The following is a 22,633-nucleotide window of genomic DNA, read 5'->3' as shown; positions in this document are numbered from 1 at the left end:
AACATCAACACCCCACCACCACCGCCACCGCCACCACCACCACCACCACCACCACCACACTCCCACCACTGTTATGGCTTGTGCCCTGGGCATGTTTGGACTTGCAGTCGCAACACAATCATCCTTCTCCGCTGAAAGGAGTCGCGGCAGCCAGTAGAGAGAGAGAGAGAGAGAGAGATAGAAAGAGTGAGAGAGAGAGAGAGAAAGAGTGAGAGAGAGAGGGAGAGAGAGACCCAGGGGAGCAGTAGTAGCAGACAGAAGGGAATCAGCAGGGAGTGGTATAGCAGCAGCGTGATCCACCTGTCACAGAGTGGAAGGAGGGGGCCCCCCGCCTGATCTGTGTGCCTGCTGCAGGGGGGACCCCGCACCCCCGTGACCGGGCAGCAGGGACTATGCAGCTGGGAGTGGTGGCCATGGCGATGGTCTTCCTCGGCTCCATGGGTCCCAGCAGTGACGGCTTCAAGCTATCCAAGGGACGGAGGCAGAGACGAAGTGAGTTCCCCAAATCTGCAGATTCTGTCCTCTCCTTCTCTCCCTCTCTCTTTCTCTCTTTCTCTCTCCCTCTCTTTCTCTTTCTCTCTCCCTCTCTTTCTCTCCCTCTCTCCCTCTCTTTCTCTCCCTCTCTCCCTCTCTTTCTCTCCCTCTCTCCATCTCTTTCTCTCCCTCTCTCCCTCTCTTTCTCTCCCTCTCTTTCTCTCCCTCTCTCCATCTCTTTCTCTCCCTCTCTCCCTCTCTTTCTCTCCCTCTCTCCCTCTCTTTCTCTCCCTCTCTCCCTCTCTTTCTCTCCCTCTCTCCCTCTCTTTCTCTCCCTCTCTTTCTCTTTCTCTCTCCATCTCTTTTCTTTTCTAGCGTGTGTTTCCATACAGTGGTGCTTTTCGTATAAACCATTTTACGGCCGCAGTAAAGATTAGATGTTGTTTATTTTTTCCTCGTCCTCATTATTTGTTTTGCCAAGATGGATTATGGGTAGCTTCACAGTTTCCTTTCAATTAGATTGTGTTTCTTCCTCTTTAGCTCTTTTTATGATTATGCCCCTCCTGATTTATGTTGAGGTTTTATAGGTATTAAATATCTTTATAGTCACGCTTTCTTTTAGACAGCCTCAGCTCTCGCCGAGGCGCTAGCTAGAATGAGTATCTGACACTATTCAAGCTCTTTGGCTGGACTGTGTTTCCCTGTGACTGGGTTGAATCTCAGTGCGATTGTTTTCACTGGTTTTAAGACAATGCCTTCTCTCCGCAAGAAGAGCTTTCATGGGATGCCAACCTTGAACCCTGTCTCAAAAGTCAAGAGAGGTCAGGATTTCAAGTAAACCCAGCTTGGCTTCGGCGAGAGATGTTGTTTGTCTTGGGGCTACAAAACCAAGAGGAAATGCAGTAGGCAGAATCTCAGATTCCCCCAGTCTTTCTTTTCATTGTATATTTCTCTAACATTATGTATATGGCCTCCTAAACATTTCAAAATGTTGTCATGATTTTGTCAAGTTTGTTTATATTTAGGGTAGTACTAGGCGCTTAGGTTGTGTGGAATATACTAGAGCGCCATCTAGAGAGGCTGAGGCACATTGACCGACATCTTGGGTCTTTAACCTTATGGTCCAATTAACCACCTATGGTCCTATGGTCTTATTTAGGGGGTAGGGTATATGTGTTTTTCGATATTAATTACGTATCAATTGTCTTGTGGGTTCCAGAAATGAGATGTTCAAGCTCTGCCATGAATGAATGAAGCTGCTGATATACAGTAGATGTGGATAGAAAGGTGTTAAATAGATCATATATTTGATATGTGATGATTTACAGCAGATGATAGAATGTACATTTTCATCCTATCATCATCCCTGTATCTCACCCTATACCATAGTCGTATAGATGTGATGGTTCCTGCTTTAAGGGCTTTATGTCTCTGGATGTTTCTCTTCAACAATACGATGGAACACAACACAGTGATCAAACAGACAGCATCTCACAACACCAGAGGAAAGAGAGACTCATACTGCCCACAAAACTCACGTTCCAACAGATCAACCCTCCTCTATCAGTTAGGGTCAGAAACTGTCATTAAAAAGACATTCCCAGGTGAGTCGTCGTTGTCATCGCGCCCCCCCCCCCCCCCCCCCCCCCCCCCGCCTACAAACACACGTGACACATCTGTGGTTAAATATTAATAGTTATTACACTGTCTGATTATTACTGTTATCATCATTAGCAGTGATTAGAGCCTGGCTGTTAAACAGCTATTATTAACGCTGCACCCCCATAACGCCAAGTTACCATGACTCAAGCATGGTGTAATCGATTTGCGAGGAGAACATTTTTAACGCTTTTACCATCCGACTTATCTCTGTGAAAGAAACAGGCCGGCAGATTGATTGCTGTGAGAGTGTATATATATTTAGCGCTGATACCACATAGGACTGTAAATCAAGTCTTGATGACCGCAGTTTCGGCACCGAGCGTCCCCTAGAAACAGGATGTGCACTTTGACACACATTTCCAAGCGATAATTCCAATCACTCGTCCGTACGCAGCGTATGATCATGTGCTTACATGAGGGATGAGAGCAAAATGTGCAATGTGGTGCCTTTCCAGTTTTTGTGGGGGTCACTGAGTTCTTCTACAGTTCTGTGGGCCGCTGATACTTCAGTTAGAGTTCTGTTCTGTTCTGGTACAGAAAGCGTATGGAGAGGGTTTGTGCATGTTTCCTCTTTGGCTGTGCTCTTCGGTGATTGGCTAGATCCCAATGCCCGAGTCACTTTTTCGTTGACCCCAGGGGGGTTCCTGTGTGATGTCAGTGTCTGATTTGGAAGCTGGCCGTCGCGCGGCTGTCAGTCCCAAACACCCGGGCTTCTCCCAACCGAAAAATCTGTTTAGTATCTCCGGTGAGCAGTTTCAAGTAAACAGTTAAGAAACTGTTCAAACAAAGATGTTTGGCATGGCCCTCTGGTTAGATTAGCTGCAAACATTAACCCATACTAGTTAGGAGATAAACCCACTGCCAGGGTTTATGACTACAGTATGTATGTGCTGAAAAACATAAAAGTGTTGCAGTGTTGTTCTTCTCACAAGATCCGGCAGAATCTTGAATCTGACAGCTGTTCTTTATTTTCCCACAATACACTTTGATATCAGGCTGAAGATGTATTCTATTTGTATTGACAGTACCTCATGCTTGTTTTTAATGTCTCTCTCTCTCTCTCTCTCTCTCTCTCTCTCTCTCTCTCTCGGTCTCTCTCTCTCTCTCTCTCTCTCTCTCTCTCTCTCTCTCTCTCTCTCTCGGTCTCTCTCTCTCTCTATCTGTCTCTCTTTCTCTCATTCTCCTATCTTTCCACAGTTAGCACTGAGGGGCCGCCATCTTGCTCCAACGGCTGCGAGCGATGCTCTGAATACAACGGCTGTCTCAAATGTAGGCCCAAACTCTTCATCCTCCTGGAGCGCAATGATATCCGGCAGATCGGGGTGTGCCTCGCCTCCTGCCCCGTGGGCTATTTTGGCATGAGGAACCCGGATACCAACAGATGCACCCGTGAGTTCGGATCCTCTTTTTCTTTTTTCTTTTCTTATTTTTTTGTGACATCACAATGGATGTCAATGTTACGGTACATGTGGGAATACGGTACATGTGGGAAAACTAGGGTTAGGGTTAGGACCTAGGACCCGTTAGGTGCTACGTCGACTTTGTACCTGCTGGCATGTCTAACCCTAACCCTAATCCTATCCCTAAACCTAACCCCACCCCTAACCCTAGCACCCTAGTACCTAACCCTAACCCTAGTTTTCCCACATGTACCGTCTTCCCACATGTACCGTCAAATCAATACTATGTTCTATGGGTGTACAAGTGATCACTTGGAGAGTAAGCTGTCGAGCTCTGTGGTAAAGGAGGAGTGGTAAACTCCACCACATGGCCAGTGGCACAGCGGTGGCATAACACACACACAAATAAAGACGAGCGAATGGAACAGGTCATGCTGGATAATAAGACTTTCATTATGACATCGCAGGAATTTTAGTAGTTAGGTTGCAGCGACACTCAGACAGTTTGGGAGTGTTGTGGGTGGAAGAGGTTATGGCATACAGTACTTGTGTACATTTGTCGTGCTGTATTGAGGAAAATCCTCCATTTTGCATCTGGTGTCACACACCCCATGTGCACCAGCAGCCGCGCTCGTGGTCTGGTTTCTCTTACTTGTGGGTGGAAAACAGGATTGGAAGAAAATCCAAACAAAAACATTTTCTGATTCACTGTTGTTTGTCTGTTTTTGCAAGGATGTCTATGTGTTTTTTTTTTTTACTTGGCTAGCAAGCACAGGATTCATGCTAGTTCACAGTCCATATTCATTTTCATTTTGATACACACATGATGTCCTCTACTATATCAGACAAAATCGACTATTTTCTCTTTGAGGATAGATCATCTAACTAGACCCTATGTAAAGAGTGAGTGCCTCGCTATATACCGTATGTGTTCCATCCAATGGTAAACGATATCAACCATTTTCGAGGCAAGTGCGTAATTCGATAAGCAATTAGAGATCGCAACAGCTTGTAGTCATTATAATTTGTTAAAGGAAGAATAAAGCAAGTCTTTTTTTTTTTATGCAAGTTGTTATTTTGTTTGATACCCTGTTGCAACATCACATAATACCGCACAGATGTTCCTGTTATGTTTTTCTTTACCACAAACCTCATAAAAGGTAAACCCGTAGCATAACACAACCGTTGAACCTAATGGAGAATGGTTGAGGAAATTGCCTCTCAGCTTTTCCCTATTACCAGTCACAAGATACTGTTTGTTTTTGAACAGGAGCACACACGGAGCCTAGGCTGATTTGCAGGGAGACTCCTCTCACACGGCAGAACCACTTGACAACAGCGCTGCCCGCCTGTTTAACCCTGTGTGTTTTACAGCCCTTATATTGAGATGAAGATTAGATACCATTCAGATTTACACAGCTCCTCCCAGGAATAGCAATAACTGTCCGAATGCCTTAGGATACCTTATTGTAAATCAGCAGATGTTCTGGGTTGTTGTACCTAGTCTGTTGTGTTGTGTGATAACTTTTTATTCCAATGACTGGAGCAGATACACAGAGCCTTGTTCAATAGAAAAAGCTATCAGCCATTACTCACATAAAGTGAGCGACATTACTCAAATGCACAGCAGTTTTTGCTTAAACATGTTGTAGCCGACCTGGAATCACGTTATAGAATATGATCAGCTGACCATAGGGTCCTTTACTCTACCTGACAGGAACTTAGGCCTCACATAGTGTTTGTGTTTGAATATCCCATAAGGATGGCTGCTATGTGCTCGGGATAGAAAGTACTGGGAGAACAGTATCATTTGAATCACAACTAATGTTCTGGTTCACCAGCATCGCCACATGTTTGTCCGTCTACTGATCTAGTGTCACTTGAAATTAATTGGACACTGTACCCTGAAAGTTCGCAGTGCATACTGGTTTTTCTCCTCAACATGCAGTTTAAGCCCCTCTGCGGCTACCCTGCTGTTATTATCCAATCAGCTGCTAGCATTTTGAGTCCTCTCCAAATCCTCAACATGTCCTTGTTAGCAACATTTGTCTTACATTAAAGCTACGTTTTGTAAACGGTTGAGCTACATTTTTTGCTCCAAACATCACTCACGTCACATTTAGCTGTCAAGAGCTTAAAGTAATAATTGAGAGCAGAGGTTAGAACATTAAAACCCCAGTGAGGATGGACTGGAGTTCATTCCCTGACTCTGGCAACAGACCAGCAGGCTAGACATGCTTTAGATGTGCATGTGAAATGTAACTACCGGTATATAGCATTTTGTGACTAAATATTCCCATCTTAAGACTATAAAGACTCAAGAGTATGACTGAATATTTGTGTTTTTGCTCATCGCCTCTGTTTCTACTCTTTGGTAGAGAGACGACATGTTATTTCAGAATTATAATACTGTATAACGATGATCACGGAAAAGGGGTGTTTAGGGACGAGAACAAGGTTCTTTGGCAGTTCTTTAAAGGTGTCTGTTTTTCATTCTCCCTCACCCGTAATTACCCCCTGTTTGAAGTAGGTGTTTGTTTGACTGGGGACACTGAGATTTTAACGAGGTGGAGGTGCGTGGAGACCGAGACCGTGCCTCGAAATCCCGCTGACGTTACTGAACTCTTGCCCCGTTCCTCGTTCACACCAGCTTTTCCAAAGTAGAAATATGAGGCTGGAATGCATATGCTTTTAAGAGACGGTGTGGGGTGGTGAAAAGCCCAGAATAGTCTCTCCCATTGTTTTACGACTGATAAATCTCTCAGAGGCAATAGAACTCAAGCAGCGTTCTTGTCCTCCCTGAGGTAAAACTAAATCCCTCGCTGCTATAAACGTACGAAGAAATACAAGTACTTTAATACTTAAAAAACGGAGTACTTAAGAAAGTACTTTAGTAAGTGTTTCTGTATTATGAACCACCACATTTTAAAATACAGTATCAATCTATTACAAAGAAGTCTACAAAAGCTTTGCCGTAGTAAAATGAAGAATGACGTTTTATAGATGTGTACTGTACGTGTCTTTCCAAGGAACTGCAGTTTATGGGCATCAGCATGAATGTTGAGCACAGACTGAACAAACTGAAGCTGTGCTGCTTTAGTTTTCCACATTATTTAACTAATGTTTGTTTATGTTTCCCCTCTCTTCCTTTCAGAATGTAAGATAGAGAATTGTGAGGCGTGTTTCAATCGAAATTTTTGCACAAAATGTAAGGAGGGCTTATATTCACACAGAGGGCGATGCTACGTCAGCTGCCCTGAAGGCCTCAGCACCACGAACGGGACCATGGAATGTGTAGGTGAGTGACCTCTCACCTCTCACCCCTCACCTCTCACCTTTGGCCCCATACTCACGACTGACCATGAAGTTCATAATGAACTAGAACTACAAAATGAGTTTTATGTGCTAAATAATAATAATAATAACCTCTCAAATTCAATGAGATTGAATTGTCTAAGCCTGTCACAAGTCTTTAAATCTAATATTTTGGATGTGGACCTCATATTCTACCCGTAACACGATATTCTCAAATTTACCCATCTGATATGATAAACTAAATACACTTCAACCATCAGCGGCCAAGTACGTTCTGCCTGTCTGAATAATAATGCCTGAAATGAAAGGTTCAACACTTCAACACCATGTGTTCGTTTGAGTTTTTTCCCCCTCGCCGTTTATTTCTCTTCTTTTGTACTGTTTCTCAATCAGCGAAGTGCTGAACTTTGGAGGGAGGCCCGCTGGATGATAAGCCTTTTATAGATTTCGCTAAGAAATATTTCTATCATAAGTAAGCAAACACAGCACTAATAGTATTACTCTGGGAGTCTGCTCTGGCTCCCACAAGCCTCTTGGCTCCTCGGAGCAGAGGGGAGCCTCAACCTCCAGGGTGACATTTTGGCATCGCCTCTGCTCCCTTACCTTCACCAGAACGGCCATTCCAGTTCCTCTTATCATGGATTTTCTCATTTTCCAGTCATTGTTTTTGGCAGTATCAAGTTCGCTTCCAAACCCCCCATCCTTTCTCAAAAAAAGTCCAAATATTTTCCCCCCACCAAAAAAGAACAGTTGAAATTCTCCTCAGGATTGGAAACAGCTCTTGACAGATGGAGTCATGACTTAAGCTCAACAGCATGTCACAGGACTACCACAGTTGAGCTCTCCAGATAAACTGTACTGAAAACAGGCTTTGAGCCTGAGAAGCTGAGAAAGAAATGAGTGATGTCTGATTTGCGGGAGATTAGTTTTACTGCATTCTCTCTCTCACTGCCACATAAAACCATGTTGAAAACTAAACCGATAAATCCAACAGATTTTAGAGCACAGAGGGTTTGTTGCTTGTGGGTTAAAGTGAGTGGCTTGTTTACTTTATGTAATTGACAGTATCTCATCTCTGTCCCCTGTCCCCCGTCTCGTGTCCCACATGTAGAGTGTGAGCTGGGTGAATGGAGCCCATGGGGTCCTTGTATGAAGAAGAACAAAACGTGTGGTTTCAAGAAAGGCTCCCAGACCCGGGTGCGAGAGCCCGTCCAGCCCCCCAGCCCCGACACCACCTTCTCTGTCTCGGTGGCCTCGCGGCCGTGCACTTCACAGACGGAGAAGCAGAACTGCACAGTTCAGAAGACCCCCTGTGGGAAAGGAGGTAAGACTTGACAACAAGTGACGTTAGAATTATAAGGTTCTATCTCCATTTTTGTCAAAATTGGAGTTTTTTACATAATCTGATCCATTAGGTGTTTATTAATGCCTGTGTGGTTTAAAGTGTTATTTTAAAAATGTTGACATTTTTGAGTTAGCAATTCATAAAATAATGGAATGTAAGAACTTTGACGCTCAATATCTCTGAACTGCCCTAAATGGAGATAGAACCTTTTAATTCTAAGCTCATCCTTAAAGCCCAATGCACACAGCGTGCGATTTCTGTTGCACGACAACATTCCATTTTGAAGTTTGAATGGAAGTCTATGAGAAAATCGCATCCCTATGCACACGGCCCCGATTTTAATCGCACGGCGAAAATTCGATTCCATTCATGACAACAATGGAATGTTGTCGTGCAACAGAAATCGCACGCTGTGTGCATTGGGCTTAACAGTCCAAAATTAGAAAATAGAAAAAGAGAATGATGAAAAGAAAGACGATAATAATACCGTACAATAACAGGAAGCTCAATAAGAGGATGAACGATTAGAAAGAGATTCAAGAGTCTCTGATCGCAAAACATAACAGCACTGACAATGTGATTAGCTGACGCTATACAGGTTGATGGAGAAGGGAGAAACTCTCTCCGCTCTATATAAGCCTTCTCTAGTCAATATTATGAATGATTAACCGTAACCTATGACTCAACACCACCACAACTCTTAGACACAACTCAATCCGTGATGATTGGGTACGGTTTGTTTGACTCACGGAAGGACACTCAGTCTACGACTGCGAGCCGTGTAAACAAACGCTCAGGGACTCGAGCAAGCCAAGTGCAAGGGAGTGTGCCATGGTACTGCGGTATTGGACCTCGGTCAGAGTTGGGGGGAGACTGTTTGTTTTGAAGCTTGCTGAGGCGTGAGGTTTACATGGCTCTGACATGTTTGCTCTAAGTCTTCTTATCAGTCATACAGCTTGTTTTAGAGCTGGCCGTATGTTCTGAAGCTGAATTCAGCCCAGTTAACGTCACTATCGATAATGGCGTATGATCCGCGCTCAGACCAGCTAATTAGCTGCATCGCAATGTTCTTTGGCCCTGTGACCCACGCTGAACACTTTTGTAGCTTTTGAAGCAGATTAATCTGGCCTGTTGTGTATGGGTTGAGTTTATTTGAGAAGCAAGAGAATCCAACGATCTTTGCTGTGGTCAAGTTTGTTTGAATTATCTCATTTTTATTGGAATTATTAACATTTCACGCCAAAAGCAATAAAAAAATACCAGGTAAAACGTAATTGACCAGATTGTTGGTATACTTAGACAGATCCAATAAAGAGCAGAAAAGTTTTGAAACTCTGTGGTTTGATTTTAGAGGGGTAATTTTATACCATGGTGAATCACCCTGTCAGTCGGCCATTTGGCCTCTGCTCTCTGCTATCACTAATCCCAGTTTTTATCCTTGCTTATGTTTTATTTTGGTGTCTTATTAACGCACGTTATGAACCGAAGTTGGAAGCTCCTACTTCGTTACAAGAACTTAGTGTACAGTAAACAAGGAATACTCCAAAACGTTATGGGAGGGTGGCACGCTTAAGGAGTTTCAGCCATGCTGCATTACTGAGTCTACATCTTAGCAAATGTCATTTTAACCTGTTAGAAGCACATTGCTCTATTGTTTGTATTTATAACGGGGCACTATGTAACACACACACACACACACACACACACGCAAACACACACACACTCACGCAAACACACACACTCACACACGCACACACACACACACACACACGCAAACACACACACACTCACGCAAACACACACACACACACACACACTCACACACGCAAACACACACACACACACACACACATACACACACACACACACACACACACACACTCACACACGCAAACACACACACACACGCACACACATTTTAAATGCTTTATTTATGTCCACATAAAATCAAAGTTCATTAAGGACATAAAAACTAACACTTTGTGTGTCAAATTACACCTTACCCCCTGTGGCTTTGGTCAGTGGCTAGTGCACTATGGGGAATAGGGTCTTTTAGATTTGCCCAGAAGCATTCTATATCACTGAGAGAGAGCAAGGCTAGAGGAGTGTCTGGCCTGCTTGTAATTCTTCAGGGGAGTGGGCTCCACGCTGGACAGGGAATGACAGCTCCGTTTGAGAAACGAGAGGCAAATTTACATTGCGTGACGCCTAGCATCCTGGAAAGAATTTCCACCACGCATTCAAAAGAATAATTAACGGTGAAATATTATAAACTGCCCCATAAAAGTGCTACGCCGCTTGCCAAATTTCTAAACTTAGCGCTGTTGTGTTGGGAAGAGAGAGAGGGAAAAGGGGAGGCCATCTTAGTACGACAGAGTATGACATGCGAGGAGTCACCTGACTCTCGCAGAGGGGAAATTGAGACATATAACGCCTCATGGGGTTGTGAAATATATCACAGTCTTGACTTTGAGAAATGTTAGCTGTTAGCTTCTTCTTCTTGTTTTCTGAGGGAGTAGGCCGCCTTTTAGGCCATTTTGGAAATAAATATCGTTCTCCTGCCAAAGTGCGTAATAACTAATGTTCTTCTCATGTGAATTAAGTCAAAGGTGATGGGTGTTATGACCCTGACGTACCTTTCTTCATGTGCGTAAACGTGCCGTGTGCTTAATTAGCGAAGGCTGCAAATACATCTGCAGGAGTTGGCTGACGGGGCAGCTGTAAAACTCACAGGGGGCAGTGCTTGTATAACACCAGTGATTTACTGGTCTGCAGATCTCACGCTTTGTGTCGATTTGGCCACGCTCTCCCCTTTTTCCTTCCTGTAGCTTTTATAAATGAGTTCGCACGAAAACCGAATTTGCTAAACGCGTGATTGCCTTTGTCAGGCAACGAGTGTTTAGCTTGGATGAAGTGTAGGCTAGCTGCAATCATGGCTGTCATAAATTGATGGAGTCCCACGTTAACTCTATTAGCGGGTTCGTCAGAGGCCTTAATAGTGAAAACGTCAGCTCAGGAGCTGCCATGCTCACAGTGTGTGGAAGGAAGGGCCCGTAACTCCACAGGTTCTCAACCGTGCACCAATATAAACAGAAGAAAATTATTCTTCAAATGTCATTGCCATTCTTTTCATTAGTGGGAGAAATACAGTAACTCTCTGCATGCATACAAAGCATGTTAGTTACCCATGCTCCGTCAATGTGACTTGACCCAAAGTCAGGAGCCAACTGGCCAATTGGGGCTCAACAGTGATGGACGCTTTAATGAGTTTGGCCCTAGGGTCTCTCGAAAATGTAACTTCATCGACTCCCCGTTAGTGAGCTACTGTGTTGGGTCTGCCTGCAGTTTTCCACTGAGCCGAGGAAAAGCAACTACACCTGCAGTCCTGCCAGGCCGTCGTTAAATAAATGATAGGAATTCTAATTGAAACTCATTTCGTTTCAGGGCCTCTCTTTATCAAGATATGAACGCCAAGTTCAAAAATGTTTGATAGTGTACTGCCAAACTGGGATTTTCATTGGTTTACCAAAATACATTTGTTGTTGTTTTTGCCAGTCTAGAAGCAAACTTAGTGGGATAGTTCACCCTTCACCCAAATCACGTCTTTGATTCATTCCTTACCCTGAAAAGAGTCTATGGACAAGGTTTGTTTGTTTGTTTGTTTGTTAGTTTATTTGGATCCACCATTAGATGCAGCAAATATGCAGTAGCTATTCTTGCTGGGGTCCTCATACCATAGCTACTTTCAAACAATTTTTCAACACTTAAATACAGACAATACACTTCCATAACATTCATACATACATACATACATACATACATACATACATACATACATACATACATACATACATACATACATACATACATTAGCTCTATTATTGACATTTACATTTTTAGTTGAAGACAACTTAATAACGAAATAAAGAAAAATAATACAGAAAGAAAAGTGGAGAGACAAAAACATAACTCTCCTTACCCTCGGGATCACAAGATAGCTTAGGTTAGACTTCAATCCATGCATTGGTTCTGTTTATCTGGGCACTGTCACTAACCGTAGGCTACCCTAAATTAGCATGTTTGAAATACTATGTCCAAAATCATCCTAAATTCATAGAAAAGACTCAATGATTGATTTAAATTACTGAGATTATTCAGGCATGCCATTTCAAACATGCTAATTTAGGGTCCATTGTCTGGTTAATAATGCTAACAGTTAGTTGTTAGTACCCAGATAAACAGAACCAAAGTGAGGATTGATGTTTTTCCCTGTCCTTTCAAGTTAAGGAACCAAATATGTGATTTTGTAATGTCACGAGCTTAGAATGATAAGGTTCTATCTCCGTTTAGGGCAGTTCAGAGATATTGAGCGTCAACGTTTTTACATTCCATTATGTTTTGTGAGATGGAACCTTTGTATTATGAATTAAAACTAACTAAAAAAGGTCAACATTTTAGAAATAACACCACACAGGCATTAATAAACACCTAATGGATCAGATTATGTAAAAAACTAAACTAAAACAAAAATGGAGATAGAACCATATAATTCTAACGTCACGATGTGGCGTATGTACAGTAAGGACCTGTCCCTTAACAAACACATGGCTTTCTTAACTACCCTAATAAAGCAGAGGGGCATTTGATGTAGAAATAGTCACAAGAGGCAGAAAACCAGACAAACAAGTAGGCGCCATTAAAGCCCTCTTGTCGCCTGCATAGCGAATGCTCTCCAGCTCCTTCTTAGTGAATGTTGATTCTGTTTCCAGGGAACGCTGTGACTCTCAACACACAGTTCATAGCAAACATCCTTCAGCAGAACTGTCCAGTTTTCCCCCCATCGTGGAGGACTGTACACATCAGCATTGGATAAACAATCACAGTCTGACACTCGCCACAAACACTCATTTCCATAACCAACCACCCCTCACATCTACAGTATACTTGCCATCCAACGGATTAAAGGTCCAACGTGTTTGTTTGTTGTCTCATCGGGCCAAGAGTAGTTTGGTGCAATTTATATCAAAGAGGACAATGTCAATAGAATGTCAACGGGTGCTCATACTGTATGTTCCACAATCTATGTATGTATGTATGCAGTACACTACAGGACACTACACTACACTACAGGACACTACAGTACACTACAGGACACTACAGGACACTACAGGACACCATTGTACCGCATCACTTCAACACTGTCAATTCCTCTGGTTATCCTCTCCTGAACTGTTTTTCCATCCAGAGTGCCTGGAAAGCGCCTCTAATGGATGTTTGATTTTAGAGGGCAATTATGCACTTAAAACGTGACAGGTTGGAGTCTAGACACAAGAGTAGCATAGGGAGCGAAGGGGAGTAAGAGGGGGGGGGGGGGTCATTGAAAGAGGAGGTCACCTCGACAGATTCCAAATGTTTATATGGATTATTATGTTCCATCAGCCGTTGTCTAGTTGTGAGTGTTAAGACGTGTCCAGCGCTCGGGGCTGCGCTCCTCACAAAGGCTTGATTATTATTTTCCGGGCCCGTAGTTATGGTGCGCCGAGCGCTGCTGTGTGTTGCCTGTCAGCGCTGTGCAGCACTGCGTTGCGTCACGATGGCATTTATGAATGGCTCTGGATCTTGTGCTGCATGTCTGAGGCTTAGCGACGATTAGCCTGTATTAGAAGGGCGCTGCTAGGAGCAGCGATTCCACACGATGCCCGTATCTTCCACTCTCATGCCAGAGGAGACATTGTAACTCCTCAAGTCGAGCTCCTGTATTATATTATAGCTGTACCATGTACTGTACTTGACTTGTACCAAAGCGATCTTTTATAAAAGATTGAACCAAACCATCCTGTAGTTTCTGGGTTATGTAACTTCTTCTCACTATATTCTGAGAGAGACATACAGTGCGAGTCCATGATTTGTTCTTGCAATTGAGTTGACCCTCCCTTTTGCCCATTGCTGACCCCTCCCTGTCCCTAGCTCTTTAGCTGTCTAGTTTTAGGTTTTGTAGTTTTAGTTTAGTTTTAGATTATCTTAGACTGTTTTAGACTAGTTTTAGTTTTAGACTATGTAGTTTTAGTTTAGTTTTAGACTATGTAGGCCAGGTTTTGTATTGTATTTGTTTGTGGTGGATGTTGTTGCTGTATGCCTGTGAACAGGTCACACTTGAAAATGAGCCCTTGGGGCTCAATGTGTTTTTACCTGTATAAATAAAGGTAAAAAAATAAAAAATAAATCATGGGTATGAATCTGTTTTCTCTTTTTTTTCTATTCAGGCAAAAAGGGAGGGAAGGGTCGGGACAAAGACAAAGAGAACAGCCGAGGCCGCAGCCGCGAGGGCAAAGAAGGCGGCAAAGAGAGCGGCAAAGAAGGAGGGGGCAGAGGAGGGGGGGGCAAGAGGAGGAAGGCCCAAACCCGGACCACCACCACCGCCCCGAGCCTCACGTCCAGCACTGTCACCTAGCTCCCTTCACTGTGGACTGGGTGGAGGTACAGACCCAAGAGGGACAGACACAAAGCCACCTGCGTTGCCCATTAAGAGAGGACGAGACAAAGACATGACAAAATCAAACTGATGAAGAAAAGGATTAATGCTGCTACGCATTCTAGAAGATGCCCTAAGAGAACTGGACGATTGCTGCAATAGACGAGGAAAAAACAGACATTTCGTACATTTCGTCTGAGGTACTAATGAGAGACTTGTGGAGGGTTGTTGTTCCACTGTGAGCCTTCAGTGCGGGACATTGTGAATCACATCGCAGAAATATTGTGGTCAAAATGTTTAATTTAACCCTTTCTTAAGTTTATCGTAGACTAACTAAGGACTCCAGTGGCTGAACTGTGCGAGACACTGAATGAATATGAGAATTTTTGAGCTGGAGGCCTCACATTGAATCGAGGATGTACAATCCTTTAGAATCCCTCTGATGTTTTTAAATATCGTTTTTTTAATCACTCTCTCTTTTTCATTGTCTTGCCTGCCTCAAGTTTTGTGACAGGTTCTGTATCAAGCAGATCTTTTTCAAGGAGATGTTATAAGTGATGTAGAGAAAATGAACAGTATTAAGATTCTTTATATTTTATTTTATGATGAAACAAAAGAAAGGCACTGGAATCTGTGGTTTTGTAGGGGGGAAAAACTTATTTTGAACAGATATTTTGGTTTGCATCGTTTCTCCATTATGAAACAAACCAAAAGCTATGTAGCGGAAGCTGAGACAGAGTTCAAAGTTCAAATCCTGATCTGACAGTATTTTAAGGTTAACCCATTTTAAAGCCTTCCGGTAGTTAAGTTTATCTCAAATAAAACAGTTTTTGGTTACAGTTATCTTCTGCACAGAAAGTTAAGAATGAAAAAACAGGTGTGGGTGTGTGTGTGTGTTTGAGTGTTTGTGTATGTGTGTGTGCGTGTGTCTGTATGTTTACAAACATGTCTGCAATGTCTTGCAAAAGTAGTGATCACTTCTTATGACTGTATGTATATTTGTGTGGCTGTGTCTGTATATTGTGTGTCTTTCTACACGGAAGCTCAGTGTATGTGCGTGGATGTTTATATCAATCTGGTAGAGTGGGAAATTGTATAGTGGCAACAAGAGAAACTATTGTAGAGGCACAGTTATATATCAAACGCATCCATATGCACCAATAATATGGCTCTGGTTATATGTAAACCACCGACAGCTGCTCAGTGTCCTGCACAACTTCATATCAGTGAACAGGATCATCGCATTATACATCTACTCAATCTAATATCTGGCTCATGGGGTTGAAGATACCGCAGTGCAACTCTGTTTTTTGTACCATTTGACACTTAATCTTTGAGCAATCATTGTCACATCATGTTTAGGTTTCCCTGGATCTATTTGCTTTTACACAAAATATTAGCTTCATGAGAAGGTATACATAACATATGCATTCATATTTTGGATTGTGATATTGAGAATGTCAGCGTCAAGTTTGTCATTAATCATAACGATTATTAGTATCATTATGATGTATCTTATTACTTCTGTGAAAGCCTAAATAAAATTCAGATGCAGTAAAAACATTCATCACATTTTTACAGTCATTCCATGTTTCTGTTTGTCTACTGTGTGATGATGGTTCAATTTGAGTCTTCCCATTATTGTTTTGGAAATGTCCACATCTCCTTCTTTTTCATATTTTCTTTCCCTCACAGTGCTCTTCACGTGTCATACATTGTTTGCATCTTACAGTGCACCCTTGCCTTATCCTACCTGAGACATCCTACATCTGTCCTACATCTGTCAATCGTCAGGGTTGATTTGTGCCAGCCTCCTTTGGAAAAAGACACAGTATCATCATCTATATGACTGCTTTTCACAGGCTCGTGGGATTTACACTCACTGAACATTTTATTAGGAACATTATACTAATACTGGGTAGAGCCTCTCGAAACAGCCTAAATTCTTTGTGGCATTTATTGCAGAAGATGTTGGAAACATTCCTCTGAGATTATGGTTCATGATGACATGATTGCATCACGCAATTCCTGTAGATTTTTCAGGTGCACTTTCAAGCTGTGAATCTCCTGTTCTACCACATCCCAAAGGGTGACTTTCGCTTTGTGACATGGTGTATTATCATGCTGGAAGTAGCCATTAGAAGATGGGTACAATGCAGCCATGAAGGGATGCCCATGGTCAGCAACAATACTAAAATAGGCTGTGGTATTCAAGCGATGATTGATTGGTAGTAACAGGCCCAAAATGTGTCAAGAAAACATTCCCCACACCATTACACTACCTGAATGAATGATAAAGTGTACAGGTGTTCTTAATAAAGTGTTTGTGAATGTACATTGACATCAGAAAACAACTCGAGAGGGTAAGGGTAATTACACTCATTCATTCACAACGTATTTTTTCCAGCTACTATAAAGAAGTGCCCAGAATTGTATGTAAAGTCTGCATGAACTCAACCTCTATGCATAATGACACGGTCTGGTGAAATGGTCCGCATGTCGGCAATTCTCAAGTTGGGCAAATGACCACCATCCATTTTATTTTTTTCATAATTATGACAGTTCAAGTCCACTCAATATAACAAACAACAGTTTTAGGATCACTAAATACATATAATTTGTGAATTGGATTCACTGTATCATCTGCCGTCCTGCTTCGTAGGCTACTGGGTAAGTGATTACATTGGCTTGTAAACAAACATACATTTTAGCACGTGTTAAAAAGCAAGGACTGTGTGATCATCTAATTATGTGTAGTTATGTGTTTTTACCATGTTGATATTCTATCAGCATGATGTGATGTGCTAAACATGCAGTTAGACATTCATAGCAATGTTCTGTCTTAGCTGCTAGCTAGCAACCGACGCAAGGGTAGCAAACGCGTCTGTTTTGATTCAGAGCGATTTTCTCTGGTATTTGGTTTGAGGTGTACCGACATTCATATAAGCATATCTTCTTCAACTCGGTCAGACCCTGTCACATATTGTATTACAATTAAATGATTCAGACAACATGAGTCTGGCATAGTCTTACTCTTACTGAATCTCTTGAAACACTATACAGTATGTTTTTCCATCAGTGACCCGCTGTACACAACGCTTTAACAACTCAGCATGTCTAATGATGGGCTACAGTGAGCTGTGTTGGTGTGTCTTTTTAATGGCCATTTGGAGGCAATCCTATATACCCTAACACACTGGGGGACTCAGGGGGGGGGGGCAGGGGGGGCGACCGCCCCTCCTGGTGCCCCCACGGTTGAAAAACTTCTGTCTTAACTGCCCTTTTGAGTGGCGAAAATGAGAGGGCGTGCCCGACTGGCTGCCCTTCCAATGGTCTAAACTTGACCATGTGCACTGATGGGGTCCCATGTTGTGCAGTAGGTGCCCTTTTTTTCTTTTCGCCCCCCCTGCCCTTCAAACAGCCTGAGCCCGCCACTGCCCTAACACCATCTCTGCAAAGCATGGGAACTGCTTGGAATGTGAGGGCAGGTTGACTCGTCCAGGTGATGTTATTTAGGGGCAACGGAGTGGGGGTGTCCGCGTCGTCCACTCTGAGTGGTGGAGCGTCATCATGGGAGGTGGGACGGCTCATCCGGTGCAACCGGGGTGGCGGTTATCGAGCGCTGTCCAAACGCTGGCGCCTGGTTAGGGTGCCGTAAAAATCAGAGACAGAAATAAAAACTAATGATGTGTCATAGCCAGGGGGGAGGGGTCTGCCAGGGCCTTCGCCCCCTACAACCAAAACAGCAGTTTCTCATTACCAAAAGGGGAGGGCAGGGGAACGGTAAAGCGTGGACCGTAAATTACACTTTCATCCCTCTTCCTGACCATAAATTCTTCCCCCGGCCGGCTCCATGGGACGGAGCTCTCCCTCCTCACATTCAGTCTCCCACTCTTTTTCCTCTCTCTCTCCCTCTCCTCTTTTCCAGGGGAGAGAAATTGATGACGCGTCGTCACAGAGTATACGGTTGCCCTTGGTTTGCCAGGATCATAAACACTTGATGATCTCATTATGTTTACTTGTCTGTTTAGGACAGGTCTCTCTACGGGTCAAACACCTCCACCATGGCAGGCAGCTCTCAGTCATGCCAATGTCTGTGTCTGTAACACTTACCCCTCCCTGCACGCACCGGCCTTCCCTACTAGGCCCTGCTCAAGGCCTCCGTAGATCAACTGCCCCCCCTTCAAATCACTGATCCAGACTTGACTTGATCTTCATCGCATCATCATCATCATCACCGCCGCCACCAGTGGGGGTGAAAGGGGGGTTGGGGGCATATGAGGCTACTGGAGTCTCAAGTTTGTCACATTGCACTCCCAAACAGCCCACATTAAGTGTTTACGCTGTTATTACCCATTACCAATGTCAGTCCTCCAAAGCCCTTTACAAATCCAGCGTGGGCGGCTTCCAGTTCTCCTTAGATGAACCCACCGAGACTTCCCCCAAGAGACAGCGGCTGATCCATGGTTTCCATCTCTGGAGCACAGCAGTATGTTTCATGGCTTGAGATCTGACAGATGGGCCTAGTCTAGGGGCCAGAGGGAATGTTCAAAGGGAGGCCTCTATTACTACAAGAGATATGGTGGAAATGTGTCGAGCCAAAAGAAGGGAGAGAATGACACGCTACACTTTTAAGGTGTTTCGATTTACGGTATAATACCAAGAAATCCTTGAAGAGGAATTGAAAACTTGTGGGAGACAAACAATGTCATACAGAAAGACACTAAGATACTTGGCCTTCGTTGTTGATGAGTCACATGAAAGGGTTTTTCAAACTGGGGACCGAACTTCCTGATGGTACCCACATTGCTGTACATGCACTGCCCCCCTTTGGGAAGAGAGGTTCAGCGTTGGATCAACACAGTGCATTGATCAATGCCTTATCATGTATGTATTTTGCATGTAAATTATCTACGCTAATTCCAAATCAGTTACAAGAAAACATAATTGTATCACTTTTGTAGCACTGAGGGCCTAGTCTAGTTTACGCTGTCTTAAGAAAATTACCCAGGCACATAGCACCCCCTGGAGGTTACCAACAGCATTGCCTATTTATTTAATATTGTTTTATTACAAACAGATTTACCAATGATGATATGACTCATGGTCATGTCTTACTGTGTAGTCTGTGCATGTACGCTTATGCTAAATATCCTTGTAGCGTGGCTATTGGTGAAGCAAGGCAAAGCAATTCAGATGCATTTTTCCAAAACAGTTCATGAGAAAATAAATGTTTCGTGAGTTTAGAATGATAAGGTTCTATCTCCGTCTAGGGCAGTTCAGAGATATTGAGTGTCAAAGTTTTTACATTCCATTATGTTTTGTGAGATGGAACCTTTGTACTTTATGAATTACTAACTCAAACATTTCAACATTTTAAAAATAACACCACGCAGGCATTACAGTTTTTTATGGTCGCCATGTTCAATACTGAAACCACAGTTTCACAACTCTTCATACAGTCAGCAGAGCAGAAACCCATGTGAACAAAACTGTGACTCTTTCTCTGTGATTTGTGCATTGCTGCTTTCATACAGATTAGAATGCATTCAATGACTACGTTCTCCAAATGCCATAACACTTCTCTCATTCAAACTCCCCCACTTGCAAAATACTATGTATTTGCAACACATTTTTTCATTGTTAAACCACTGCGTTCAAAACTGTGAAGAACACGTTCAAAACTGAATTATTTGGTGCAATTTTGCAGTAATCATATTCCTATCATATATGACAGAAAGCTCGCAATAAACTGTTTTTTTGCACAGTGTTTGAGTGTGCAGATGCTGTTATTTTGCACTCTATTGATACTCTTCAGTTCCAGCACCTCAGCAAAGTCTGATAACGGATGAGCGGTGGTATTTTCACTATTTGCAGTAATCATATTGAAATGTCTAGAAAATATTACAGTAGCAGAATATATACAATGAAATGAAATAGACTAGATGCATTGCTAGGGAAGACATTAGATGTGACCAGATGCAGACCAGAGGGTGGACCAAAACCCTCAGGAGTGAGACTTGGTGTGATTGCTATTGTATTGTAGCCCTGGAATTTCTGTTTTTATTTTTTGTTTGAACTTTGCATCTTCCACTTTATTTTTCACTTTTCATTTTACACAAGTAAATGTAGTGTACTTTGAAGTAAATGTACCGTAACTTACTTTCTGCAAAGATACTGAAAAAAAAAGGATAAAACATAGAATAAAAGATAGAAGCAAAAGATAGAATAAAGGATAGAAGCAAATTGCGGCATTTCTGATTCATTCTTGTTGCCTAATACTTTACAGTTGTACAGTCAACTATTCTGTCTATGATTACTATAAATCAAACCATTTTTATAGTGAAATATTCATTCTTGTGAAAATCATTCAAACTATGTAATGCTCCCTGTTGTTAGTATTTTGTAAGTCAGAATGTTATGAATGACAGTGTATGCTTCTGAGTGAACATTGTTGACAGTGTGTGGTTGAACGAGCTTCTTTTGAGACATGAATAAAGTCATTGGCCAACATGAGTGTTACGAATGCAGACTGTATGAAGAGTAGTGAAACTGTGGCTTCAGTATTGAACACTGTGACTTAGCGACCGTAAAAAACTGTAAAAACACTTATTTCCAATGCTATTTTCTATACTTTGTTTGTATTTGAGGGTACATTCATGCATTCAGACACTTGGACCCGATGGATCCAGATGTTTTTTTAGTGCCTTTGTTATTTAGTTATGACAGCAGGTGTGATCACTCAACTTGGAGAAAACAGGACACTTCGCATGAAGTCATTTCAGAATTTTTGGGCACCCTGAGACAATAACATACTCAATAACATACGTACAGTGCCTTCGGAAAGTATTCAGACCACTTCACTTTTTCCACATTTTGTTGTTATAGACATCACCTGGTATGACTAAATGACTCCTATGCAAATCAGAGACACTATAAAAGCAAAAATATGAATTCCAAAAATACCTGAACTATTATCCTTGCATTAAGATGGACTCAATTCAACTTAGAGATATTTGTTGATCGTCATAGCGAAGGGTCTGAACACTTATGTACATGAGGTATTTCTGTATTTTAAAACATGTTTTCACTGTGTCCTTCTGGGGTATTGTGTGTGGATTGATGGCAAATAATTGTTTAATTCAATCCATTTTAAATTGACTCTATAACACAACAAAATGTGTAAAAAGTGAAGGCGTCTGAATACTTTCCAAAGGCACGGCATATAACATACTTTGATTTAAATATTACTTTGCAAGAATCCTTTGGTAATATACCTAAAGCCCCTAGAAGACATGTAGTTACTACAAAATTAGCTAAGGAATTTCTAAAAGGACATTTTGGTGCTTAATGGAATAAGAAGCTAAGTGCCCCATTTACTCCCATTCCATCTCTGAATTGAGCAATCACCCTTCACTAGATACAGCTAAATAAAAGGTAAGCACTCAAATCTGGAGTCAGTCATCAACATGGGAGATGCATATAAAACAAATGTCAAGCCAAATAGTGACCCTTACCTTTGATGGTAAAATACCGTAAAATCAAAAGGTGACATTCCGTACTTTTGCTAAAACCTAAATTGCTAGAGTAGGCCATGATCAGACCAAAATGTACTTTTCAGACGAACTTCCCAAAGACAAACAGAGGGCACTTTATTATGTCATGCTCCTTTCCTGACATGGGACTCCTGAGCCAACAGGTAATCCACTTGTTGACTGTTGGCACTGATCAGCAGAAAGTCTTCCTTCATATGAAAGGTGGCAAAAGAAGCGTTGCAGTATGTAGTCACCAATGTAACTAGAGAGGTCAGGGTCCATGTCACTTTCATAGTGAAAACACACAAGAGACCAGACAGAGAGGGTAAAATGAAGCATATAAACCTTTATTGAACAGCTCAGAAAGAAAAACATATTGTACAAAGTGAATATACAGCCAAAGACATGCTGTTCAAGTGGAGATTCAATG

The 22,633-nt window shown here is 42.4% G+C and overlaps 1 protein-coding gene across 1 annotated transcript; it reads left to right on the top strand.

Annotated features, from left to right (window-relative positions):
• Positions 1 to 392: 392 nt before the first annotated feature.
• Positions 393 to 14,647, top strand: rspo1 (R-spondin 1; the record flags this gene model as incomplete). The annotated part of the gene is made up of 5 exons (XM_080540484.1): positions 393 to 492; positions 3,334 to 3,525; positions 6,691 to 6,834; positions 7,963 to 8,175; positions 14,460 to 14,647. 5 exons carry the CDS (start codon positions 393 to 395, stop codon positions 14,645 to 14,647), a joined length of 837 nt encoding a protein of 278 aa, XP_080396610.1.
• Positions 14,648 to 22,633: the final 7,986 nt, after the last annotated feature.

This window comes from Nansenia antarctica (assembly GCF_963989245.1).
Source record: "Nansenia antarctica genome assembly, chromosome: 10".
NCBI lineage: Eukaryota > Metazoa > Chordata > Actinopteri > Argentiniformes > Microstomatidae > Nansenia > Nansenia antarctica.
The sequence above is the reverse complement of the archived record's forward strand: the minus strand, read 5'-3'. Positions and strand labels throughout refer to the sequence as shown.